Source organism: Penicillium diatomitis (genome assembly GCF_028827545.1).
Source record: "Penicillium diatomitis strain IBT 30728 chromosome Unknown utg000008l_segment0_segment0, whole genome shotgun sequence".
Classification (NCBI taxonomy): Eukaryota; Fungi; Ascomycota; class Eurotiomycetes; order Eurotiales; family Aspergillaceae; genus Penicillium; species Penicillium diatomitis.
In genome coordinates, this window is record NW_026623180.1 from 889,832 (window position 1) to 917,310 (window position 27,479).

Genomic DNA, 27,479 nt, shown 5'->3' on the forward strand with positions numbered 1-27,479 from the left:
CCAACTGGTATGGGCCTCTTCTCCATTCTGGAGGTTCTACCTACGCTTGCGCTTTGGATTCCATCTGACATCTGACATTAGGTGACGAGTGCCTCCACTGTTGAACATACGTTGAAGTACTAGGTAGCTCTACGAAATCTGGGACGCAGAGGAAGAGAATACTTTGAAGAATATGCAGAATTTTATTCCGGAGAGTTTTAAGAGAACGATGAAAATGAGCAATGAGTTGTAAACGAAGGAACACCCCCCGAGGATTGGCAATCACGCATGAATCACAAGTGATGATCTGCCAATGAATCCATTAAGACCGACATATGCGCCTAGTGGGTGACAAAAGGATGCAAAAGAGTTTGACTGAGGAATGAAGGAGAAATGGAATGCAGAACAATAATCTTTGTACAGGCCGTTTTCATACAGGGTCAGAGCGACCAGGTCACAGCAAACGCTGGAAGTCGAAGTTGCCGGCAGTAGGAGTGACAGCAGCGTGAGAGGAGAAGCCATGAGGAAGGCCGCTTCCAGTGTAGTAGGACACTGTGTCGTTGAGGCCCGCGTCAAGAGGCTGGAGAAGAGCCATTCCGCCCTTTTTGACACCAACGGCGTTGTAAAGAGTCTTACGCAGACTGGTGTCGAGGCCCATGTTGCGTACAACGATCGGCGCGATGAGCAGAATGAGGAAGAGCAGCAACATGGCGAAGTAAAGAATGGCGAAACGGATCACACGTCTCTTGCGCAGCTTAGACTGCTTGAGAGAGTAGATCGGAGGTCGGATTTGGCGACTGCGTAGACTGTTAGCAATGCTGACTCGGTGGGAAAGGAACAGGTGAATCACGGGAGAAAAATACCTTGGACGAAGCCAGAACAAGAGAACGGAGTGGAACTTGTCTGCGTATGGAATAGCAAGTCCGGGAAGCATGAAGAAGAGAATGGTGTGACCAAGGACGAAGTCCGCAGCGAAATAACCGAGTTCGGTAATCTTGCAAAGGAACTCACGGCCGGGCTGAGAGAGGGAGTGCCATCCCATGTTGTACCATTTGCCGGTCCACCAGGCAATGTTGGACTGATCGTTCTTGAACTCACGGGTCAATGCCAACGAGATGATCAGCTTGTAGAAGAAACGCTGCAAAGCCATCATGGCGATCATGCCAGAGACGGTACGTGCCCAGTTGAACGACTCCAGGATGAAGAGCACTTCGAAGAAGACGATGAGCACAATGACGGCGATGGCGTGGGCAATCGCAGCGAGAACGGCACCGAACTTCTTGCAGCACAAGCTGAAGATAGGGCCCATACAGCAAGCCATGCCAAAGAACATGCCAGCAACACCAGCATTGATACCAATCGGAGCGAATGCAACGAGAGCAATACGCAGAATGGCGTCAGGGGCATATTTCTTGTCATCACTGAACATGGTACGCGAGTTGATGTACAGGTACGGTACAAGGGTGACAGCGACAACAACGAGCGGGGCAATGATTTCACTGAAGAAAATGTTGGTGAAGCGGGCGCGAGGAATGTCGCCGGATCCCTTCTCAGAAGGAACTCCGAGTAGCTTCTTCTTGTAACCAGTGAGTCGGGTTCGGGACAGTCTGCAGAAGCCAATCCAGGACGAGGCGTGCGAGCGAGAGTTGCCGCGAGAAAGCCAGCGGAGATAGTCACGGTAGTCGATGAAGAAGTCGTTCCACGAGAACTGGTGCGGATTGAACAGGAATGGCGAAATGACCAGAGCGAGCAATGAAACCCAGAACCAGATCAAAGCGGCGGTCCAAACGCTCGTGGTTGCGAAGAGAAGCATGAGCATGAGGCGTGCACCAAGGTAGATCGACGGACCAGCGAATCGGGAGTACAAGACACCGAAAGGAATGCGGGCAGTTGCGAAACCACGACCAGTACCGATATAGCGAGCGCCACCGAACGATAAGTTCTGGTGGACAGCCTGAGCGTAAATCTGACAGACAAACACTTCGAACATGAATGAGAAGGATCCGAAATGCTTGGCAAGACGAGTAGCCATGCGCCAGACACCACGCTCCGTCAATTCTTGGACAGCCAGAGGAACGAACGAGATGAAGAACACAATGAAGATGGAAATGACGCAACGATTCACCCAGTTGATGATAGGCACAAGGTCCGCACAGTAAGTGGGCTCCAAGGGATCGGTGATGGGCAGATCCTGGTTGTACCTGCAAGTGATGGTCTCGTGCTTCAGTGCACCCAAGTTGATGAGGACAATCATGAACATTTGCACCGACAACATGATGAACATGTTGTTCAGATGGAATCCAGGATGAGCGTAGTAGAAGGACAGGAAGCGATCCAAAGGCAACTGAGTACCGAGATAATAGTATTCACGAGAGAGCATCTGTTCACCCATACCAGTACCGATCTTGGTGGTGAAGTTGAGAATGGAGCCGAAACCCAAGTCACGACCCTTACCACACTGGTAGTACTCGCAATGCTTGATCCGACCTCCGCGAAGAAGAGCGTTCATACCGGCGTAAATATCCTCGTTCAGGTGCAGACCCTTCTGAGCCTTGGACACACCACCACGAGTACACATGAAAGTAGCATTCAGGAAATCAGGATGGCCATAATGCAGCTTACCACCGATTTGGGCGAGGGTACGTGCGAAAAGGGTACCGAATGTCTGTTCCTTGGACGCAGCGACATCACCAAGCACACCAATGCTCTCGGAGAAAATGTATTCACGAGCGCCCAAGATCGCCACAGGGGTGGTCTCCGGTGAAGGAACTCCAGGGGTATACGGCGAGACGTTGTCGGTGGACAGCTCTTCGAATTCAGCGAGGACGGAGCGAATCTTCAGACATTCTTCCAAATAGTTGTCTTGATTGGCGTCAATCAGTTGAATGTATTCACCACGATAGAAGATAATAGCGTGGTTCTGGTTGTCAGACTTTCCGTCACCAAGAATTGGATTGCCAGAGAGTTGGATACGGAACTTAGGCTTGCGCATTCCGTTCTCCAGAAGCTCGCAGTGACCGTCAATCAAGGCTGAGTACAAGCGCGGCTCCTCACCCTCATTGACAGGAGGTTCCTCATCGAGATAAGCGATCTGAAGATCAGGGTAGGCGCGGAGAAGGAACTCGGTGTTCTCACGCTCGTCCTTGCTGAACTTGGCATAACGCTGCATAGAAACACAGATGCGGAACTTGCGACGGGCCATGCGCTCGAGTTCGCGCTCCAACTTCTCAGAGTTACCACCAAACATCTGGACAACTTCGGGGTTCTCGACACGATACAGCAGCTTGATGGCCCGACTGTAGTTCATGAAGCCAGAAATCGTTCTGTAGAGGGTCTGCGAGCGGAGAGATGCCCAGATACGCGTGCGGAGAGTATATTCGGGAGCAGCGGACTTGAAACCAATGCAATAGAACGGGAGGTCGTCGATTTTGCTCTTGGCAGCATCCTTCTCACCCTTCTCGCCGTACTCGCCATTGAATTGGGAGGTTTCATCGGCCAAGATCTTGGTGTCCTTGACGAAGCAATCCCACTCGTGAGGGTGCAGTTGCTTCAGGTATTCCAAAACGGTCACGCGAGAGTAAGGTTCATCCTCACGAATGATTTCACGAAGAGACAGGAGGATCTTCTCGGAGTAGTGCGGAATGAGCACGCTGAAGGTGGGCATGTTATCGACTGGCAAAGGCTCGGGCATGGGCGTGGATAGCGACTGGGCAAAGAACGAAATACGACGCTCGGCCTCGCTACCAGCGGGGAAGAACTCGGTCTTGAAAGACTGATCCTCCTGGGAAACGAAGAAAGTGGGAGCGCGGAGAGTGCGCTTTCCCTCCTGCTCGGACGGAACCTGATGATAGAGAAGCTTTTGAACGTGGTCGATGGCCAGAAGATGTTCGCGATACATGGAAATGATGATGGCGTTCCAGACTTGCGAGATCAACACCTTGGGCTTGTACTTGATCTCCATGTCAGTGGTGGCGAGCACCTTGGAGTAGATACGCTTGGGCAGGCGCGAGAAGATATTTCGCCAGGGAGACCAGATGGAGACACCGAGGTAGAACGACCGAGCAACGGAGAAGATCGTGTTGCAAATAATGTACCAAAGGTAACTATCCAGGAAGAACAGCGTCAAGTCCATGAAGAACATGAGACCTAGGAGAATCTGGGGCTGTTTGTGGCAAAGAATGTTGCCGATATACTTCACACCAGTGCACTCGTAAATTTGCATCGGCGAAAGAATGCGGATGGGATCCTTCAGCGACAGGGTCAGGAAGAAGTAGGACTCGGCGAGCTTGGCGCCAAAAACACAAACCCACAGACCGTAGGACATCCACATATCATTTCCGTGCAGGCGAGGGAAACTGGCTGTGAAGGTCTGACTGGCAACATACTGTCGACCATTCTTCTTGAGGTAGCTTCCGAACAGACCGCCCAGGGGCTGAACGGAGAAAAAGACCACAGTGAAGAGAGCCAGGACGAAGTGCACGATTCCCAGAGCAAGACCGACGGGCTTTTGAATACCGGTAGGCAACTTGTCCAAGAAACCGAAGATGACGACACCAGGGGCCAAGTTGATCAGGAATACGGCGAGAATGAAGAAGAAACGCTTGCGCAGATGCTGAGCACCCGCCCAACGACGGGGGACATAGCACCATTCACAAATGGTGGCGAAGAGTTGAATGAATCCGGCAAGAGCACCTCCAAATCCGACGGCGGCGAGATACTTGGGCGCGGGGGGCTTTTGATCCAGTTGCTGTTGGTAGTTGGGAGTATACAAGGTAGGAGCGTTGTATGCGGTGAAGAACCAGAAAGCACACAGGTGAATGACCCAGATACGGTTGAAGTTGGTGACCATGTGGAACCAAGAGCGAGTCTCCTTGTAGGTCTTGAAGAAGGCCTTCTTCCAAACCACGTCCTTCAGCTTGGGCCAGCGCTGGGCGGGAGGCAGATCCACCAGACGAGTCTTGTCCTCGAAACTGATGCGCTCAATGCCCTCTGGGTACCAGAACAGCTGGTTCATGTCGTCGTAACCGATGATCTTGTTATGATCAAGCTCGCGACGGACATACTTGCCCTCGAAGATCTCATAACCCTGGTCTCGACAGTACTGGTACAGAGGAGTGATGATTTCGTTGAGGTAGGTGAACTCCTCGACTGGCTCCACACGAGCCTGACACTCGGGGGAGGTGTAGTAATCATCGGCACACTTGAAGATGAAGCACAGACATTCAGGCAAGAATCGGACCTGGTTGGCTTCACCCCAGCAGAGCAGGTACAAGGCGATCTGACGGGCACGATCGTGCTGGGACATGCGGTTCATGCGAGACTTCCAGCGGTACTCGGCAGCCTCCAGACTGTTGTCACCCTCCAAGGCTTCCAAGGTCGCCTCCTCGTTCTCGGGGTTCTGCTTGGCCGCCTTTTGCGCGGCTTTACGAGCCTTCCGAGTCTTGCGGTCTGCCTTGCCCAGCTTCATGTTGGAGAAACCGACTGCGTCATCCAGATCCAAGTGAGCGGCAAAATACCAACGGCGGTAGTTGGCATTGTGGCCGCCAATGTAGTCGGCGTGGAGCGACAGAAGAGCTTGGTTGGGGGTCATCCGAGATGCCCGGGAATCCAGGAGAGTCATCATGTGGTCGTACATGTTGCGCATGCTGTCCCGCTGGAAACCAAACTTGTTGACCAAATCCAGGAAGATGTCTTCGATCTCCTCCTTGGAGAGCGGAATCTGCGCATCCGAGGCCCAGGCAGGGTAGGGTTCCCGCGAACGCTGGCCAGCCGGCAACGCGTTTCCGTAGTCCATGCCGTAGACGGGGGTGGAGGCACCCGATGAGCGATTACCTCCATATGAGATTTGCGACGATGGTGGCCGGTAGCCATATCCCCCACGACCGTACTGGCTGTCAGTATAGCTGTTGTAACGCTCGTCGCCACGGCCATAGTAATCCATGTCAGCCGCCCGAGCTGTCTCCGATCTCATGGTGAAGTCGCTAAAGGTCTCCGAGTCCTCCTCGGATTCATTGCCACGGCGTCCACGGCCGTATCCCGCCTGGCCGGCATCGTAGTACTGGTCGGCGTAGTACTCATCCTGATGGCCAGACTCGTAGTATCCGCCCTCGGCGTGACCGGGCTGACCGGGGTGAGCACCCTCCTGGGCATATGCATTTGGTGCACTAATTCAAGGCTTGTTAGTGTTCATTCAGTGGAGATGGTCAGATGTTCAAATCCGCGTGGTGGAGTACCACGACAATCAAGGGCATGCATACCCTCGGTCATAATAACCGTCACCATAGTCGTGGTTGTCGTAGTATCCCTGGCCGGCTTGGTCGTCCTGGTAGTAGGAGTCGCCGTGGGCGCCTGGATGACCATAGTCATCCTCGTAGTGGCCTCCCTGCTGCGGCGGCGGCTGCTGATGCGGCTGCTGTTGCTGCTGGTAGCCAGACATGATGAAAAGGGTCGCAATTGAATGCTCAGTTCAAGCTCTATCAAGGGTCCGTCTTAGTCCAAATGTTCCACGGGCCGACCCCAATTCACGGTGTCTGTTTCTAGATCGGGGGAGGGTGGACACGGAAGCCAGGATTGGCAGGGAGAGAGGACTGACCTCAACCACGACTCATGCAAAGGATCAAGCCTGATGAAAAGATGGGCCAACGATGAGGGTTGTGTATGAATTGTTCTGCAGATAGTCGAAGCTTTAATCCTGCATCGGCGGAAATAGTCGATGGGGATTGAGTAAAGAAGAAAGTGATTTGGCGGTTGCAAACACGCGGTGAAGTCGAGTCGAAACAAAGATATCTTGGGGAGCCGGTGAGTCTCAAACTCGATCGGACGTGCAACGAGTGAAGTGAAAGGGCAAGTTGACAGCACACGCGTAATTGGGAGAAAAAAACAACTGGGCACTTTCCCTAGACCGAGCCTTCCTCAAGAAACGAGAGTGTCGCCTCAGCACAAGAAGATGGGACAGGAGGGGGAAGAGGGAAAAAAAGTAACAAAGCGAATGGAATGAGGAAGGGGCGGGTGAAAGATTGGGAAGTGGAAGGGCCCGGGGGGGGATGGTAGGATAAGGCAGGCGAGATTGCCAGAGAGGGTGGGAAAATATTGGCAGTGCTGCGACTGCTGTTATTTTAGGATCGGGGGTCGACTTCAGGTCTCATTTCCATGTTGGTGTAATTGGATAGTACAGTGTGCCGTACACGGTAATGTATGAAGTGTATTGATCAGGGGAAAGTGAGTGGGCAAGGTACCGGTGGACTCGGACCCCTGTCTATGGCTGGAATGGCCTGGCCCCGTGTGGCTATTGGCCAGCGAGACTGCCAGTGGAGCTACCTGGCCAGGAGCAGATTGGTACATTGATGATTGCGGTATGGCTCAGCTCTGCATTTCCATACCATACCGGCCGTCTGATACTCCGGCAGTACACGATTTGTACGCGTGTTCCCCAAATAGCAGAGCTGTAGTGCTGTTGTGGTCCCCGGGGATCGGTCTGTGAGCCAATCTGATCAGCAAGCGTACTGACACTTTACAAGGTGAACAGTACGTGTGTACTTTTGGCCTCAGGATCACTGGTCTTGTTTCTGCTTCTCAATCATTGAATCTCCTGTGGCTCCCACGGGACAATTCTTGAATTCTTGTCCTCCGAAATACCGTGGGTTGGCCGCTGCGCCCGTTGTGTTTCTAATATCTGCCGTTGTCGTCCAACCTGCCGAGCGCGACCATGCATCTGGGTGGTCGTGGATTTTGCTTCGTCCCCAGTCCTCAGTCCTCACCCCATCCAGGTAGTTCTATCATCGATTGTGCCCCCGTCCACTTGTCTAACACGGCTCCAGGTCCCAGGACTCCATGACTGCAGACTCCCCCGTCCACCGTCATCCAATGCTTTGCTGATTCAGCATTGTTGTAAGATAGTTACACCAATACCCGACTCAGAACTGCACCCGCAGTGCAGCGCCTTCCTCGACACATCTAGGCCGCCTCCACTCTGGCGCAAACAAGATCCTCATGTTATCGGCCAATGATCCATACATCCCGCTGGGCTCCACGGGCCGACTGGAACGAATGAGACTGAATTCAATCCCAGCAGATTCCACGGACATTGCGGCGGCCCCTGAAACCTGCCCCACCCGCCACACACCCAGCATCTCCTGCGACTTGTCCAGCCTGGAAAGTTCCAGCCTTTCCCACGGCTTCGATTCGGTGGTCCGAGCCTGTGGGTGGACACTGGACAGCCGGTGGTCTTCATTTGCCCGTGCCTTGTTATCGTGTCCGCTCCGGCATGCAGGGATGCAGGTTGGTCTGGTCGTCGAACTCGATTTTCCATTCCTCGTTTCCATGCAACGCCCGGGCTGCAACGATCTCTCGGGCGCTGATCGGTGTGTTCAGACTTCCAGAGGAGACGGTGATTTGACCAGATTGTTCATCATTGCCGTTGGAACGTGAAGTGGAGAGGGTCACTTCATCCAGGAAACAGAGTACCGAATGCGCCTTTGCGGTAGTGGCTTCAAGCTTGAGACCTGCACCATTGACGGTTTGCCGCACAGAGTCGATCTGTCATTTCCGCAGACGGCTAAGGGTAAGCTCTTAATCATGGGACTGTAGGAGAGAAGTCTGTTGACTAAAGAAGTGTAGAGTGTAAGTTGAACCCAGTTGTCTACTGCTTTTCATGTCACTGCCGTTGAAGCGAACCACCGATCGATCTCATTAATATCGGCGACTCATTCTCAAGTCATCACGCTACAAACCATGCTGATTTGCACAATCCTTGAATTTCATGATAATAAAGCATCTCCAGCTCTCGACAAGTCTGAATGGAAGACCTGTAGAAGTGTAGTCCTACATACTCGCTGTACATGTATCGTACCTATGAAACTGCGACCACAATACTTCACTAAGCAATGAAAGACTGGTCATGACCACGAGATGCTGAAAACAATCATAACGTAGAGCCTCTACGAGGTGTCCATACTTCATACTACTGAGTCAGTGAGTACTGGGTATTGAGTAGTGAACACATATGAAATCACAACAGTGATGGAATGTGCATGCCTTGATGAAGTTCATTGTATTCATATATTGTAACTAGTTTGTACTGTGTAGTTATAATCGTGACATGGTCCATTATTGACTCGCTGAGGCTCCAAGCTCGTGATTCTTACAATACCACTCTTTACAATACTGTACACGAGTACGAAAACAGAAACTTTGCCACTTCATTATTAGCACACCCTGCAAGTTGCAACAAGATCCCCACCAGCAATCTGGTTCCGTTCAGCTTGCTGCTTGTGCTTGTGCTTGTGCTTACCTTAATCAATGGTAGGTACTTTAACTACTCCAAGAGTCACTGACTCACTACCAACCTCAGGAGGGAACCAAGAGTACAACAGTAGGAACATAGGAAGTGAACCTGTCGCTGTTGGCGAAGCCCACCGTTGGAGCTTCTCTCGGACCAAGCCCAGTGCCAAATCGCTGATAGGCTCCCGTTCGCACAGCCCACACAAAAACCGGCTGTCCTGGTTCCGCTGGTCCAAGCTACAGGTCCCGGAGGTCCCTCGTTCCTTGATCTCATCCCTCAAACTTCATTGTGCCTTGGAAGAACACAACTAGTGGTCGCTCGGGAGCTTTCTCTTTTGAGCAGAAAATTTAGTACTGAGAGCTGCTGGATATGGTAGATTTGAAGAGGGTAGAAAAGTGGGAACGCTGCAAAGGCTAGGTTGTTCATTTCCGCAGTAGCACATGGAGCAGGACGGTAGGTAACAGGTAGTACCATAGTAGTAGTATTAGTATGTAAGAAAATATCTTCAACGACCACCTTAGGAAAGGGTCAAGTTCCATGCCCTCCCGGTCATGCGCTACCTTCTGAGGCGATCGAAATGGCCGCCCAGCTAGCTTTTTAAGTCTATTTTCATGTCTCACTTTAGAATGTGATTGTCACCCTTATTTATACTTCAACAGTGAACCTTCCTCCACCACAGTGGTGGATTGTTACCAGATCTAACATACCCTATCATCACTTACTACATGGATATACCTAGTCAAGGTGCTGACATTGCAGTAAGCTCCAGGTTGAGTCCTCCACTGGGTGGTACAGGCTCACAGAGTCACCTTGTAGTTTGTACCACTTCCAGATTGATCTTTCAACGGTCTGCAAGATCGCTGGCGTACAATTCGATAGTACTCTACCATATTCCCATCGAAGACCTTTCTTGGAAATCTCAGACTGGATTACTTCGTTGCGGCTCAAGCCTCACGCAAACCCACTGAACTACCGGTAGAATGCTTGTAGTGTACCAGGGTATTTACAATGCGTGCTGTGTAGCATCGTCCAGATGTATATCCGCGCCCCCCGCGACCGGGCTTCATCAACTGGACCTTGAACCATGGAACCTCCCAGTCAGGTTCATCCATAGCAAGAAACCTCGGTTCCCTCAAGCACGCGTCCCAAACTTGCCTAATCACACAACAATAAAGTAAAGTCCTCCCACCAGTCGGGGTGGATCAACAAAGAACACAATCCCCGAGGTGTGTTCGGTTCCGTTGCATTGCGATCATCGCTTGGGCGTCTCATCGCCCTGTGGTCCCGGCGAATGAAGAGAGCCAGTCTCGTATTTGCCTCCAGTGCCGTTCGCATGGGCCCTTTTGCCTGACTGAACTCCAAACTGGGTCTTGGCATCGTGGTCCCCCGATGCAATGTGACAATTGTACAGTATCTCTGTGGAATTGACGGTTGAGTGACTTGATTTGGCAGAGACTAGATCAGTAAATAGTGGTACAAATGTAGATGCTGATGCTTGCTTGAGGTCTGACTAACCTCTCTCTATCGTTGCATATAAGTGTACCTTGGTTTATACATTGATGATCAGTCTGAGCTGGAGGCTCTGAGCTACATGGGAGTCCCGCCTACTCAGGTGCTTCCAATGCTTCCATGGATCTCTAGTAGATTGCCTCTCTACATCCATTGGGAGACGGGCTCCAGATATACACACCATGGCGTAGCGTGAATCTATTTGCAAGCTCCCACAATCGGGTGCCTGGAATCGCAGATGGCCCCGTGCCAGTTGGAAGTTTCTAGGTTCGAGTCTTAAATGGGACACATAAGCGTTGAACTTGGAACCTTGTCAAAGTCTAAATGGTTGAATCAACGTCTTTGACCTGTCCCAGAAGATCATAGAACGGGTCAGGTATCTGGAATGTTTCCACGTCACGTCAATGGCGGATGTCAGTAAAAATTGGAGAGGCTCGGATTGTCGCCGGAAAAGATTTTTGACTGTTTCAATCGCCCCTCCAAACTCGCATAGGCAATTGCTTAACAAGGTTAGCCTCCATTGGGCTACCGAAGGTTGTCAATCACTACTAAGCAACCTGATGAACATCTCGATGTCATCCAATCTCCGCACTTGAGAAGGCAATATTAAACCCACTGCTCTGTTCACTGTTCACTGACTCTCACTCAAGGGTCCGTGAATCAGGAGTCAGTACTAACTTCGAACATCCACCTGTCTTCTAGACTCCCACAAGGCCCAAAATTTCCAGCGGAAGGCTGAACGCCCACTAATCGGCGGCAGGAACAGCGACACCTCGACTGCAAGAAAGTGGAGACCGATCTTCGGTTTCTGTCTTCCGGTCGCGGGTGTCTAACTCCCCATTTGGCTCCTCCGTGGACTTTGGATTCCAGGTTCGGCGCAGTTCCAATACTCTTAGTGGCGCTGACGTGAGAAATACCGATGCAGACACTGGACCTTGTCGAAGGGTTGCGAGTTGATCTTCGAAGTGTTCTCTGGAGGAAGGCTTAGTATATAGCACTGGACCGTTTTCAGAAACATTGTGTCTGAATTCACCCCGACCCAGAAGCTGGCAGCTGCAGCTCAGGAACATTCCAAAAAGGGGTAGATGGTGGCAAAGTGCCCTTTTCAGCCTTTTCAGGGGTGTCGTCAACGGTCAAATTAATCATCTCCATGTTCATTTCAATTTCGATGGGGCGTAATCTAGATGCCACACGCACCAGAGTGACTAGACCATTGCCTCCGTGTTCATGTATGGAAGTGGTGTTGGTTTTCAAATTAGCAAGGGAGACGGAAGCAGGTCTTCCTTTAACGGTGCACGCTTGACCTTGAGTACTGTAGAGTGTAGAGTGTAGAGTGTCGAGTGTCTGGAGGGACGTATCTCACAGCTAAAAGGTAGTGTCACAACAGCCTGTCGTGACTCGTGACTCGTGACTCGTGACTCGTGACTCGTGACTCGTGACTCGTGAGGTCTTACCAGCAGTCCTGCATGGAAATGTAACATACAGTACGACGGAGGTCACCGGATGCCGCAGTTTATTTTTACACAGAGGCGGTTCGGCGGGGTTCCCGGCTAGGAGTATACGAGCCAAGCGCCGTTCAGACTTCCAGGTTGGCGGAGAAAGATCCGGCTTCGTCTCCTGTCTTTCATCTAGACACCAGTACCAGTACCAGGAGTCGGAGGAGATGATCATATCCGACGATCTCATCATCGTCGACTGAGATATCCCACTATAGTTACTAGTACCATAGATTCCTTTCGTTCCCGTCCACTTGAGTGGCCCGGGTGATTGTTGTGCTGCAGACTGCAGAGACGGTTCGATCATCGTCTACACTCTACATCTACAGTGGGCGATCACTCCAGGGTCCCCATGAGGTTTTCAAGTGAGATAGGTGAGATAGGTAAGGTACACAAACTGATTTAGTAGTACTGAGTCTACTGACTACTGAGTGGAGTTGGGTTTCAATCACGCGCGATACGTAGGCACTACTGTAATGAGTCCAGTGACTAGTGAGAATCAGTGAGATCGGAAGACACACCAAGTGTGACCTAAGCGGTCGGTGTCCAGGACTTTGAAATACATATATGAACCTCGAGGCCTGGGGCATCCACAGACATTCATATTGCCATACGGAGCCCTCAGGCCAAGACACAGTGGGATGAGGCGACCTCTCTATCACACAGTGTGCAACCATTTGATGTAACTATATATCAAGACGATGCATGTACCTAAGCTCCGCCCACGGTTTCTGTGCACAAAGCAGGGATACGGCCGAGGGATCTGCTAAAGGGATATTGTCGTGCGTTATCTGCAATGACCCGTGCTATCCAACATTCAGGCAAAACTTACTTCATAAAGAGTTGACCTACTGCATTCTCCAGGTATTGAATGAGCAGATGGCCTCACTTCAGATGACTTGATGGACCTGAGATGATTGTCCATCCACAATTGATCTCTCGGTGAGACCAACACCTGGACTTGGTCTCGCTCAGGATCCATGGCCTGCTAGACGCAGAACCCACCCGATCATCCAACACCCAGCGCTGAAATCTTAACTCTAACACCTCCGACAGATCTGATGATATATCTCATCTGAATACTACAAGATGTCTCCGACCCAGTCATATACAGATAAAACCACCACGGGTTTTCTGGGCGATCTTGAGCCTTCTATCAAAAGGTTCCCATACCAGTCAAACCGAAAATTCGTCAACATCAGGATTGAAGAGTCAAAGAGATGAGCATAAGCGGAGGATTCAATGGAAAGGTGGAGTGAGTGGCTTCTCTTTACTGATTTAGATGAGAAGACCTTCACTGGCGACTTCCCAAACTTGGATGGCGACACGTTATCAGCGGATGGCCGTGACTGGAAAAAAAAGTAGTACTCTTCCTACGATAGTATACTGTACTTGTTCCTTGCTAGGATACCTTTTTCACCACACGAAGTAGCCTCAGGGCTTTTGGACCACTTGCTTCAACAGGCTCTTCTCCCAACGAGATTTGACCGAACACTTCGAATCTTGAAGGCCATAACCGTCGCAGGAAGGAGCGGCAAAAAGCGATCAGATGCCTCATAGGTTCCTCGGCACAGTGACACACACATCATTTTTGACGAAACAATGCTCAAGAAGCTCGCCATCGGTATCTGGGAGGAACAAGATTTGGTGGAACCTTGGACATTCAAGAGAAAGTACCGTCAATGGTCCAGATATTGCCCTGAACTCAGACTTGGACAGATTCCAGAAAGTCGCCAGTGTCCGACTTTTGCTGGTGCTATCCGCCGAACAGCATACCAAAGGTCTTGTGAAAAGAACAGAAGAAAGGGTAGGGTGGTGAGGGTTGCTTTTTCAGATTAACAAATTGACTGATGTCGCCATTGCTACTCGTCCTTTTGTTTCTTACAGAAAGAACGACTGCCTCAAGCTATTTGCAGTACTGGAGCTCGGGTTCAGATGGATCATCTTCCTAGGCAACCTGGGTAAGACATGAGTTGTATAGATACTAAGCTGAGCAGGTCTGATCGTAACCTTGACTATGATGCAACAAATCACGATAGCAGGATCAACTTATAATACCATTCTAGTCACTGTAGTATAAGTATATTCTATATGAATACAAATCAGGGTTGACGCTGCTTCAAACTTCCCCTTTCACACCTAGAACTCGAGCTGATCACGCCTGTTTTATTTATATCATGGCATCTCCAGCGACACCCAGAAACAGCAACATACGAGTGAACGTAAGCATGTAAGTAGGTACTAGGTACCTAGATCAATTTATTATGCGAAGAACGAAGCTAAAGTTTTATCTAAAGTTGACCAGCCTCACCCAGGACTTTTATTCGGACACCACCAAGCCTATGTAAGTACAGCTAGTAGTAGTAGTAGTAGTAGTAGTAGTAGTAGTAGTAGTAGTAGTAGTAGTAGTAGTAGTAGTAGTAGTAGTAGTAGTAGTAGTAGTAGTAGTAGTAGTAGTAGTAGTAGTAGTAGTAGTAGTACTACTACTACTACTACTATATGAACAGGTATTCGAAAACGCTCATCATTGTCCATGACGCAGGGGAAAATAATCTGCGCAACTCAGCGGCGTGAATGCCTAGAGACATCAATAATTTAAAATGTACACAATCAACAATTACCCGATAATGAGTTCATTGTCATATATTCACCGATAAAGAATCGATACAACGCTTGAAACATTGATACAATTCACGGTTTCTGATGAATGAGAATAGATGAAGCCCTGGGAGTACCCTCAAAGATAGTGCGAATGTGGGTTCATATGAATGCTACTCATAATCATCACACCATCAACTCAAACCTAGTCGACTCAAATCATATAAGTCTACCGCATATAATAGGTGTGATTGTGCAGTCCCCGCGACAGAGCTGAGTGCCGCTCCGGAACATGAAAGTGTCAACTTGCGAAGCACCATGCGGGAAGCAGAATTTGCTAGAACATTCAAATAGGGTAAATCATACAGGCTCGTTCTCACGTGAGCAAGCAGTTCTTGTTTCATGTGTCTGATCTGGTCAACCAGTTTGCTTTCGAGTACCAATCTGTTCGATCTCGGTGGGTCATATATGTTCGGTATCATGATTCTAATTAGAACCTGCTAATGGCCTATACTCCGTCTTACTGCCCGATCCGAGGCGAGGGGTTACCCGGCCAACGGTCTGCCCACCGCTGGTGGGATGGCCTACAACAACTTTAAGAGCCATCAACCTTGGGAGGCTCAAGCTCATATGAAGCACGACCAGGAAGCTGTCTCACGGCTGCTCAACAAAATCTCAGCATCAAAGCACCTCTCCACTCTCCAAAAAGAGGGAAGATCCCTTTGACCAAAGGGCGTGGTCTCAGCAACAGACAACGACACCCTCACCCGCCCGCGTATCGATTCACGATGGCACGATTGAATACCTCCAACCCTTTGACCACTGGTCTTCAACGGCAAAAGAGTCTGAAGCAAAAGACTCCGTTTGCTGACTCAACACCCACTCAAGCAAAGATCGCAGCTGAGCACGACATCAACCTCCGCTCATCTGAAGCAAAGACCCCCAGCACGGCAACGAAACCTTCCTTCCAAAGTCACAGTCGGGGATCTAGTCTGGTGTTCGATATTTTTTCTGAAGAAAGTGTCTCCAAGGGTTCTGAATCGACCCCGCCCAAGAAACAGAGAAAAGCCCGAACCCTGAAAACAGCCAACGTGAACTCTTTGCTGCTTCCCATCTCCCAGACACCGCGGCCAAGACCTCCTGTCAAGCTGGAAACCGACGACTACGAGAAAGAAAACGATGTTCTAGAAAACACCCCGGAGCAGAACAGGGAAGCGCAGAATGGCAGTCTTCCCGCTTCACCAACCAGACGAGATGTGCCGCGACCACTGGGAGCGCACCAATCAGTCCGCTCAGCTCGCGCAGAAAATAACAGCCCGGCATTGAGGAGACACAACGTGGAATCTGAGACAGAGGAAGACGATGAGGACAATGGCTTTGACTCATTAGATGACTTTATCGTCAGTGACAATGAGGATCCCAGTTTCTATGAAACTTCAGCTTCCGAGACAGAGGATGAAAAGCTCCCGTCACCCCCTCCTCCTCCGCCCTCCAGCCGGAGAAGATTGATGAGAGGCAGACGACCCAACCTTGTCGCTGAGAGGGAGCAGAGTGATGATGAGATGCCGAGAAGGTCTGCAGTACTGGATCCCCGAATCCCAGAAGCTTCAAGACTATCCCACACGAATGGGGTCAGCCTTAAACCCATGTCTCAGGAAGACTTGGATCTCCATACAAAGCTTGATGCAATGACCCTGGAAAGTCAGAATGGCCCATTCGATAAGGAATCACCGCAATCTGAAAGGTACGTGTTACATGTTGTCTTTTAGAGTTGAACGTCGAACATTCTTCTGACAATTTTACACAAAGCCCATTCGTAGAGCCCCAAGCTCTCCCGAAAGGGAAGAAATCTCAAAATAAGAAGCTGCAAACACCTCCAGTGAGCCCCAGGCCATCGCGACTGCGCTCTCCAACCAAGAAGAAGGTCCGAATTCCCGCCACGCCCCATCGCGAGAGCGTGGATGAATTCTGGAGTCAAGAAGAGACCAATACATGGAATGACCAGCACTCTCCACGCAAGGAAACATCGACCAGTCGTAAAGTCATTGAGCTGCTCAAAGACTTTGACGACAGTGAGGAGGATAACGGGCATAGAAGCCGTGACTCGAGTTCTAGCAGCGACTTGGAGCCCACACGCAAAGGCGGCGACATGATGCCGACGACGCCGAAGCCGCTTAGTAAAAGTGCCATCAAAAAGGCCGAAGCCGAGAAGAACCGAGCAGCAAAGGCTCGTCGTCTGTCCTTTAACCATAAAAAGGCGGAGTTTGCAGAAGCCTTTCTCCGCACATTGGACCAAGCCGCATCTGGCGGAGAGGTGAGTCGACTTGCCGAGTCGACCGGCGGTGTGACGATCACTTGGTCGAAGACTTTGAACACCACCGCCGGCCGTGCTCGTTGGAAAGGAGAACGAGTGGTCTCGCGTGGACCGAACGGCGAATCGAGAGGAATGAGCAAGATCAAACACCACGCAAGCATCGAGCTAGCCGAGAAGATCATTGACAACGAATACCGGCTGATCAACACTCTCGCTCACGAATATTGTCACCTCGCTAATTACATGGTGTCGAACATCCACGACAACCCCCACGGCGCGAGCTTCAAAAACTGGGGTGAAAAATGCGCCGATGCCATGCGCGATCACCCACTGTATGGAGGTCAAATCCACGTCACCACGAAACACTCGTATGAGATTGACTATAAATATGTGTGGCATTGCACCGCCTGCGGCCAGGAATACCGCCGGCACTCGAAGAGTATTGACACTGACCGTTCTCGATGCGGTACGTGTCAGGGCAAGCTCCAGCAGATCAAGCCCAAGCCGCGGAATGTTTCGCCGAAGAAGAGCGCCGTTATCCCCGGCCAAAGGAGGATTCTTGAGGACGTGACCAGGAATCTTGATCAGTTTGTCATTTGAGTCTTTGGGGGTCCTGTTCTGTCTATGAATTGATGATGTGACCTTATGCCTTCTTGGCGTATGCTGCGCGGCACCATCTTGTGCACTTTAGCGTTTGAGACTCCTGCCATTTTAGATTAGCGATTGACTTTTTTTTTTTTCGACCATGGCCATTTCATTGCGTTCACTTTCATTTTGACATGACCGTCCATGGCAAGCTGGCATTGCTTTTCTTCTAATGAATCGAGTGTGATAAGACAGATGTTTCAGATCTTCTAGACACGTCCGGTAACACTGTCTGCGACTTACCATCTATCGACATGAGGTGTATCATGTGTTTCCAGCTACTGATAGCACCTATGAACCTATAACATTTCCAACTGGGTGCTAGATCAGCGAAGAGATCACTAGAGCAAAGACAAAGCATGGTAATCATGCTGGCTCGAGCTCTCTCCCCTATACCGCGACATGTAAATTAAATTTGATCAAACAAACAAGCCCCAGTCTCGAATTTCCAATCGGTCGACCAGGCTAGCCATAAAGCTCTCCGCAACACCCTCCTCCCTCGAGAGGCCCTGCGCATCACCCTTCTCATCAAACTCCTTATGCGGCACATTGAAAAACGCCAACAAATCCGTCTCCTGGGCCTCCAACCGCACAAGCAAATAATGACATGTCACTTTGGACACCTTCGCGCCCTCCCCAGAAGGTCCATCGATCGAAGCCCCCGCCACAGCCGAATCCGTCACCGCGCCGCTCGTCCCGCGCCGACGACCCGTCGTCAAATACTGCACAATGCCCTCAAACGCAGAGATTGACGAGCCAGGCGGTGCAGACGCAGAGAGACTAGTCGGGACTACGCGCGTCGGCGGAGTCACAATCTCCATTGCGTCGCCTTCATCGCAGAGATCGTTCAGGTGGTACAGGGCTGCAGCTTGATTGATCGTTTCCGCAGTGCCGGCGGTTGCTGTGCCGCTGCTTGCGGTCGAGAGACCTGGATGCTGGTGGGTGAAAGTGGCGAATGTGGAGAGGGCTTCCTCTTTGGACACGCGCTGATTGATCTCAATGATGAAGGTTGAGAGCGTGTCGGGTGATAAGAAGAGTTCCTGATGATCTGGGACTTCGCGGAGATCACTATGTACTTTGTTAGTCTTTTTTTATTTCATCCTTGAGAACCCGGAATCAAGCGGGGTGATCCGTGGAATGTATTTTGCTTGATGTTGTAGCAAAAGCCCCGGGCACTCTTCCACTCGCGCGGATAAGGCTGCCCAAGGAAAGTGCAGAGGGGGTTGCGTCGCATCAAGGATTTTGGCTCCCTTCACGCGCGGCAGACGACTTGACAAGCTCATGAGATCGAGAGACGAGAAGAGAAGCCTATATTGACTTGACATACGACCGTCTCAATAGCTCAAGTCGCGCAGGACCACCATGAGAATACAACGACAAGGACAAAACTCCAGAGAGAATGTACTGACCTGCCATCGATCCACCGATGTGGCACAATCCCGCGGATTGCACCGCCGAAAAAATCCTTCGTCGTGATGTGAGCCATGCTGAGACTTGAGATTGCCCGACTGCCGAGAAGCAGAATGTGCGGAATCCTTAGAAGGCTTCGAGGAGATAATCTCCGAGCGGCAAGAGGGGACTCGTTGGCGATATACGAGCTGCTAAATGTTCTGTACGGTGGAGGTAAGCTTGACAGGTTCACCTACGGATCTTGAAATCAAGCCCCACTTCATGTCAATGTACATACTGGGCTGAATCTGTCGAGAGTTTCAAAAAAAATGTCCCCCAGCAATGGCTAGCAACACTGACGCAGTGCAGATAACGGAAACGAGAGAGCTCGTGTAGCTGTGTCCCGCACAAAGCAACAATGGTTGGTGCTTCGAGCGACGTCCTTGTCAAGAGGTAGTAGCATCATGTAAGGCGTGGGCGGAAGAGCCGTGCCTCTTCCGCCCAATCACGTTCGCCACCAGTTGGCGGCAAGAGGCTTAAGATGTTTGAAGCGTTGAACATCACATTTTCCTATGACTACAAGTTTTCTACATAAGGAGAGGCAGAAGATGAATGATCAAATGCAATGCATGTCACTAATTGTCTGTCAGGTAAGAATGTACCGACGAGCTGACTAGTATTAAGAAAATCCTTGAAGCATGAAGAGGTGGGATCGTAACGACATGAAGACGAGCAGAATCGCTCTGCCACTCACTCGAAGAGCTCCTCAACATAGCGATCAAGCTCGATGATCCGAAACTGACGATCCCATCTCGCGCGAAACTCTTTGTTACGATAAGAATTGCTCATCGTCTGCGCGAAGCTCACCAGCTCGACGTTCCAACCGCGCCGGAGGGCCCGTTCCACCATTCGCATGAATCCACCAGAGTACTCAGCGACCGCGGCATCGCCGGTCGCAAGAACTATCGTGGATGGTTCATCTGTATCCACGATGCTCTCCAGGATCTTGAGGTGCAGAATTTCGTCAACACCTTGTTCCACCCACCGCTCCATGCCTGCGCCAGCCGTTTCAGGTCCAGACGCGAATGAAGTGGTGGCCCCATGTGTCTTTCGACTTTTGGTGAATCGGGGGGTGGTGTACTTGAGTTTGTGTACACGATCTAGAATGTTGGCTTCATAGCCAAGCTTCTCCGCCTCCGTGATAGCGGGAAGTCGATCAGAGCCAACCAAGACTCTCTTAACCGCAGTGCGGCCGCGCTCCATGATTAAGGAGAAGTTTGCGAAGGACATGTGAAGACGACGGATGCGAGTGGGGACGGGAATTTTCCGCGAAGCTTTTACCGAATCGTGGAAGCCCACCATGATCTGGAAACATTGGTCAGCTATTTATTTCAGCAGGGGACAGAGATGACAGGCTCAAAAACGTACGTTGGACATGTCAACAAAGACATGAATGGGGCGGGGGTCGTCAAGGCTGTTGCAAAAAGTAGGCGATCGGCCAACTTGTACAAGCAATCGAGCATAATCGGAAAAATCTCCAAGCAACTTTGTCATGAGACCAACTCGACGCTCTTCAGCGCCTTTGTAAAGGGCCGGAAGAACCTTGACCCCAGCTGAGGTGGTAACTATGTTCGGGACAGCGTCCGTGTGGACCGCCCAGTCTGCTTCATCGTACGAGGAGGGTGGTGTGTCATAACGGCCACTGCGCACAACACCGCTGCCACCGACCTGATAGGGTACAAACTCCAAGGGACTGAGTTCTTTTGTCACAGGCGAATCAAAAAGACCAGTAGTGGCACTGGTGTCAGAGTCTGCGCTAGGGCTAAAGTCCAGGACATTGGGGAGCGTGTCGAAGTGGGCATCCACGTTCTTCGTGACAGGTTTGGCTTTGGCTTTCTTTGCCTTGGTGTTGGTGCGTTTTCGGGAGGAATCGACGTACTCGCCTATGGCTTGATCGAGCGAGACTCCGGGATTTTGTCTTTGGATTGGACGAGATCTCGAAGGAGGATCCACAAGTCTCACGGGACTGGCTTGGTCGAGCGAAACTCCGGCCTCTTCGCTTCTGATCGGACGAGGTCTCAAAGTAGGATCCGAGAATGCCGAAGGACTGGCCCGCGGGGTAAAATCAGACAAGGAGAATGTGTTTGCCTTGGTGTCTTGCATTTGCAAAGGATTGGACGGACCGGCCGCGCTGAGCTGCTTTGACAGCTGTGACTGGTGAGGACCATGTGCGATCAGGTGGTTGGAGGCATTGTCTGGGCTGGTAGCAAGGTCGTTGTGCGTAGAAGGGGACCCTGGAAAGTTGCCGGCGATTTGCATTCCATGAAGTGATGACTCTATCTCGTCCAGGCTCAAGTTGTCCTGGTTGGGCAAAGCCGCCCTTAGATCAAAGTCTCCGACCTTTTGAGGACCCCCAGTTGGAAAGTAGTGGCTGGCGAGATGCGGGGAAAATCGATAGTATTGCCCCTCATTAGGAGCATCCGCTTCGTGATCATGACCAAGAGATTGAGAGCTTTGCTTGAATGTGGGAGATTGTAGCACATCAAGGGCGTTATCAAGTCCCCAAGATGAGGACGACTGGTTTGAAGGTGGTGGAATCATTGACGGGTTTGGTGGCGAGTCTTAATAAGATTATCGGTGGTCGAATGGTTGGCAACGAAACGAAAAAGGAGGGGGTGATAGGTGCGAAGCAGAAAATGAATGGTCAACACTCAGATCAGATCGTCGCATATCGTAAAGTATGAAAGCAGATGGAACTGAAGATGGTCGAGGGGAGAAAGCAAAACGAAAATGAGGAGACTACCAGTTTGTATCAACAGAAGGGTGGCGACGCGGGCGGCGTACATCGAGACAGGCTCCACCTCCACTTAAGCTGATACAGTTCTGCCCGATGTAAAGGGAGATCGCGTTAGTCCAAATCGAGTAATCAGCATCTGACTTAGGAGCGGTTCAGTCCGTAAGTTTTGGCTCCACGAGTTGTGCAATTATGGAAGTCCGCCACTACTCGGCATTGATTATACAAGTACGTGGCAGAATTGCGAGGGGAAAAGTCAGATACATAATTGCCGGAGCGGTATTGTATGTCCAAAAACCGAAATCGCGTGTAGTTCATGTAATTCTTAGAGACACTGAAGAAATTGTACTAATTACACATTATGCTCCATAGGCCTGACGACTGACCATCCATATGAATCAATGGTTGCATCAGACTGACACTCAGCCCAGCTAAGTCTGAATCAGACTAAGTTCCCGTCTTCCCAGTGGAATCGCCGTTCTCAACCCGAGATAACTTGAAGCAGTTGGTCGCTTTCAGAGTCCTTCTCAATCATGGCCCGAAATATACCGTTCTCAATATTGATCAGTTCCTGAGGTGACCCTGACTCTACTGCCATGCCACGGTCCAAGACCAAGATATGATCAAAGTCGGCGATCGTGCTTAAGCGGTGCGCGATTACGAGTAGCGTTGACGATCCACGTCCAAATCTTGCCCGCAATGCCTGTTGAATGTTCTCATCCGTCGCATTATCGACCGAAGAAGTTGCTTCGTCCAGTATGAGAACCTTGGGATTGGAGACAATCGCACGGGCGAGGCAAAGGAGCTGTCGCTGGCCCTGAGAGAGGTTCAACCCGCTCTCAGAGACCGGCATGTCGAGTTCTGATGATGGAAGTTCTGCCGTAGAGCTTGGACATTTTACTTGTGCAAGAGCAGAGATGAGTTCGTCATCATCGTGTTCTTGGAATGGATCTAGATTAGATCGAACAGTTCCTGAGAATAACACGGGGTTTTGAGGGATGATAGCCAGTCGGCTACGCAACTGGGTCAATGTCATCTTGGCAATGTCGATTCCATCAATGAGAATTTGACCCTGACTGGCTTCAAGGAATCGGAAGAGGGCCAGAGCGAGCGATGACTTGCCTGCCCCGGTTCGGCCAACGATACCGACGCGCTGATTACCCTTGATATTGATATTGAGACCCCTGAGCACCGGCGGTAAGTCAGATGCGTATTTCACTGTCAGGTTGGCAATCTCTAAGCGGCCCTCGGTTGGCCACGCAGCGGGTGGATCGATGCCCTCATACCGTTCTGATTCCACATCAGAGTATTCCAGGACTCGATCGACGGAATTCAAGTCCAACTCCAGGCTAGTGTAGACTTGAGTCAACAGAGTGATGGCACTATAAAGTTGAATTGAAAATCCGATCGCAAAGCCGGCCGCGGCTGCATCTGCTCCGTTTTGGCTTGTCACAAGCACAGCGACACACGTGGTGAAGATGGCGCCGATGATGTTGATTCTCGTTCCAAGCCAGCGTGTCAACAACCACTGATGCCAGTACGCCCGAGCATGACCATCCACAAGGTGCTGCATTTGCTCGATGTAGATATGGGGTTTCCCGTAGGCGCGAATGGTCAAAAGTCCAGTGAGAGAAGAATTGAATTTCTCGTAGATTGGGCTGCGAGCAATGTTTTCCATGCGCTTCATCTCCCGGGCTGCAACGAGATATGCACGGCTGTAATAGACACATGCAGACGCAAGCGGAACAATGGGGACGATCGAGAGGGGGTTGACGATCGCGCCAGCGACAATGACACTGCCAGACTCCAAGCCAGCGGCGAGCATTTGAATCAAAGAGAGACAGATTCGAGAATCGATGATGTTCAAGTCAGCCGAGAAGCGATTCAAAATCTGGCCAACAGGGACGGCGTCAAGCCATTGGAGAGGGGCGCTAAGTACTCCACGTAGACACTGCTGGAAAAGACGCTCCGATGCACGCAGCGCAGGGAAGAAGATGAACACGTTGACCATTGAACCCACAAGCCATTCAGATATAGCGAAAGCGACGTAAATACCGAAGTAGAACTTCAGATTTTCCACCGCCAGACCTGGTTCATTGATGGCGGAAGCGGCGTCGGTGTCATGGTTGCTCCAAACACGTAGCCACCAGCTCTGCTCTTGAAGTCAGCATATCAAGCAACTCACCGGGATGCCCGCCGCGGGATGATGGACTTACTCTCGCTAGGATGAGAAGCATATACGTCACGCTTGTAGTGGCAACCAGACCCCATAGCCACCATGACCCGCTGGCAGTGATGTACTGAATGAAAAGCTGCAGAGAGGACTTGTCTGTTTTGCCTCGCTCTTTTTGCAAGAAAGTTCGTGGTGTCTGACCGTTGAACTGCTCCCCCGGGGATGCTGTGGGTTGACTGGACTCAGCAAGGTGCTCGAGAGCAAACGAAGGCATATCTTTCAATGTGTAATCTCCCTTTCCGTCTGGCTCCTCATCCATTTTGCAAGAGCGCAGTAGGCTGTCCAGCATTCCGCTAGCATGCAGCTGAGTAGCCACGCCAGTGAATCCGACCGCTCCACCTTCTAAATGAACGATACGTTCAGTCTGAGGCAAGCAAATACCGATGTGATGCGTGGCGAGAATTCGGGTTCGACCCACAGCCAAAGATCCAGTCAGTGCATGCTCGTACAGATGTTGCGCGGTGTGAACGTCAACTGCACTGAAGATATCATCCAGCACCAGGATACCAGCGCGAGAGTATAATGCCCTGGCGAGGGAAATGCGGGCTTTTTGTCCACCACTCAGGTTGACTCCGTCGGCGCCAATCTCTGTTCGGTCACCATCGGGAAAGGTTTGCAGGTCCTTTCCTAGCGCACATGCGTAAAGCACGTCCATGTACCGGTCTTCACGGAAAGGGAGACCAAACAAGATGTTCTGTTTGATGGTTGCAGCCTCAATCCATGGCGCTTGAGCCACAAATGCCGTGGCAGAGTCCACAATCCAATTCCCACTGTCTGTGTACGTACGCCATAAAGTCTCTGGCTGCGGTTGAAGGGGGGCCATCACTTGCCCTGTAATGATATCACATTCTCCCAGTATAGCGGCCAGCAGAAGGCTCTTGCCCGATCCCGTTCGCCCAGATATCAGACTCAATTTGCCCCGAGGAAACTCTAGATCGAGATTTTTAAGAGACCAGGTAGATTTGGGAGATGTCAAGGCACCAGGCCATGCAATCGTGGCATTCTGAAAAGCAATTTCATCGGCTGGAGTCAGGTTTGGTATTCTTTCAGGGGCAGCGAAAAACTCATCTAAGCGGCGTGTGCTGATCAAAGTATCAATCACGTTCGAGAGTAGAGTTGGAAGTACACTCAATGATATCGTTATCGAGCCCATGATTGATGTAGCAGTGAAAGTGACGGAAGCCGTTAGCCCATTGTGTAGCAGCGCATACACGCCCAAGGACGCGACAGACAAGGCGATTGGGCCAAGTATGTAGAAGGACATGATGCCGGCATTGGATATAAAGATGCGGCGCTGACCAGCGAGCTCTTCTTTTCTCACTGATCCGATCCGATCCGCCCATTTGTCCTCAAGTGCAGAGAATTTGATTTGGCGAATCCCGTGAAGCATCTCGGTGAGAAGATCCATTTTCTTATCTCGTGCGGCCATCAACTGTCTGCCAGCTACCGCGTACTTGCGGCCGCAGGGAATGACCATTGGCATCAAAACAGCAATACATGCAAGACCGGCCGCCAAGCTTTGCCAGCCTAAGATTCTTAACAACATGGCTGAAGCAATGATAATCCTCATCGGGGCAAGTGCCAAATGATAAAAGTACGTAGCAAATCGACCGATCCGCTGGCCATCAACTGCGACCAGATTGATGGTGCTTTTCGCAGCGCCGCCCTCCTTCTCGTCGTCGCGGTCGGATCTTTTAGACCCGGGGAGACGCATAGCCTTGTGAAAAACCATGATTGATATCTGCTCGATCATTCGGACCGAGATCTTGTTATATGCAATCCAGTTTACCCACTGTTCGAGGACAGACGAGCAAACAATCGCCAACCCCAGCAAGAGTCCCCATGCCCCCAACAGAACGGGGTCTTTCTTCTCTGGTGTTTCAGATTCCAAGACTCGCAGCATATGCAATAGAATCATGTGCGGGGCGAAGGACAGCAGCGCCAGGAGCAGACACAACATCGCCGCCCCGAGAAGATTTGCACGATTAGATCGCACGAGTATCCACCACATCGGTGCTGGCGTGTTAGGGCCGTCTGACCGTGATTCTTGATGGCGCATTTGGCATTCGCTAAAGAGTTCTTGGAGACGCTGTGATCGTGTGCTGTGGTCCAACGCTGGGAGGTGAGCTGGGTCAAGCTCCTTCTCCTGGTGAGCGAGACGGATAATCTTCCTGGCCCAGCTGAATGTAAGCCGACTGAGCATCGAGGTGGACAGTTCCCGGTCGACCATCATTTCATTATGATAAACATCGGGTCGACGGGGAAGCAGCACGCAGAGTGCCGCCGTGGCGAGGAGACAGCAACCTTCGGCCCCAATCAGTCTTCGCTGGATGGCTTCACGATGAGCAGGATAGTATGCCTCAATCTCGAATGCGACAGAGACCAAGCCCAGGAGACAACTCAAACTCAGTTGCAGACCTAGCGCATACCGCACAGTACAGCGTGACTCCACAAGCAGGGCGACACAATGGATGAGCATTAGACTCTGATTCAGTCAGTAACAGACGCCAGTAGTCATGTCCACAATCCCCGAGTGAAACGCAACCTACCAGGATATAACAGTGCAGCCATTCCTCTCTTGTTGAAGCGACAACGGCCCGTGACAAAGACACGACTGCTGCACTGGTTGTCAAGATAGCAATCACGACACGCTGCCACCACCTCACGGTGGCCTGAACCTCTTGGAACTTGCTCTCGCCATCGAGGTCGCTGTAGAAAAATTTGGCGAATTGATCTGTGGTGCGAAATGCACGACACGTCCAGTCTACCAGGCTTTGAAAGGCTCGGCTGGTCAGACCAGTTGTCAGGATGAGAATAATGACTCTGACATCCAGAGCTTGGGCTCCAACGTCCCACATTTTTTTTTTGTTTCCTCTTTCCGCCTGAAAGCTGGGCTTCGTATCTGAAAAGAAAGATGACAGCTGATCACCCCTAAATAAACCCAGATATGATTGTGGTGGTCGAGAAGTGGGTCATGGTGTCTTTTTTCTTTTTTGTCTTCGGCTTGATCGTACTTGTGTACATCCCGAATTGAACCCAGGGGGCATCGATCATAATGAGCTGTGTTTTGCATTGTCGCACGCTCTCACTATACTCTCTCACTCACTCTCTCTCTCTCTCTCTCTCTCTCCCCCTGGGCAGACATCATGACCCCTCAGTTTTATCCCTGGCACTCACCTTGCTCCTCGGATCTCAGATGGCTGCTTGTCGTGTCTTGTCATCGACTCCATTCAGCTTGAGAC

General features: G+C 50.9%; 5 protein-coding genes across 5 annotated transcripts; 1 reads left to right on the forward strand and 4 right to left on the reverse strand.

Annotated features, from left to right (window-relative positions):
• Window positions 1-433: 433 nt before the first annotated feature.
• Window positions 434-6,415, reverse strand: N7539_006338 (1,3-beta-glucan synthase; the record flags this gene model as incomplete). The annotated part of the gene is made up of 3 exons (XM_056935940.1): window positions 434-776; window positions 843-6,143; window positions 6,237-6,415. The coding sequence occupies 3 exons, from the start codon at window positions 6,413-6,415 to the stop codon at window positions 434-436; spliced, it is 5,823 nt and encodes a 1,940-aa protein (XP_056788864.1).
• A 9,235-nt stretch (window positions 6,416-15,650) lies between these two features.
• On the forward strand, window positions 15,651-17,776 carry N7539_006339 (SprT family zinc-dependent metalloprotease; the record flags this gene model as incomplete). The annotated part of the gene is made up of 2 exons (XM_056935941.1): window positions 15,651-16,606; window positions 16,672-17,776. The coding sequence occupies 2 exons, from the start codon at window positions 15,651-15,653 to the stop codon at window positions 17,774-17,776; spliced, it is 2,061 nt and encodes a 686-aa protein (XP_056788865.1).
• Window positions 17,777-18,240: 464 nt separating this feature from the next.
• On the reverse strand, window positions 18,241-19,307 carry mog1 (Ran GTPase-binding protein MOG1; the record flags this gene model as incomplete). The annotated part of the gene is made up of 2 exons (XM_056935942.1): window positions 18,241-18,889; window positions 19,231-19,307. The coding sequence occupies 2 exons, from the start codon at window positions 19,305-19,307 to the stop codon at window positions 18,241-18,243; spliced, it is 726 nt and encodes a 241-aa protein (XP_056788866.1).
• A 653-nt stretch (window positions 19,308-19,960) lies between these two features.
• N7539_006341 (NYN domain-containing protein) lies at window positions 19,961-21,811 on the reverse strand (the record flags this gene model as incomplete). The annotated part of the gene is made up of 2 exons (XM_056935943.1): window positions 19,961-20,575; window positions 20,639-21,811. The coding sequence occupies 2 exons, from the start codon at window positions 21,809-21,811 to the stop codon at window positions 19,961-19,963; spliced, it is 1,788 nt and encodes a 595-aa protein (XP_056788867.1).
• Window positions 21,812-22,485: 674 nt separating this feature from the next.
• Window positions 22,486-27,095, reverse strand: N7539_006342 (putative ABC bile acid transporter; the record flags this gene model as incomplete). The annotated part of the gene is made up of 3 exons (XM_056935944.1): window positions 22,486-24,156; window positions 24,221-26,722; window positions 26,787-27,095. The coding sequence occupies 3 exons, from the start codon at window positions 27,093-27,095 to the stop codon at window positions 22,486-22,488; spliced, it is 4,482 nt and encodes a 1,493-aa protein (XP_056788868.1).
• Window positions 27,096-27,479: the final 384 nt, after the last annotated feature.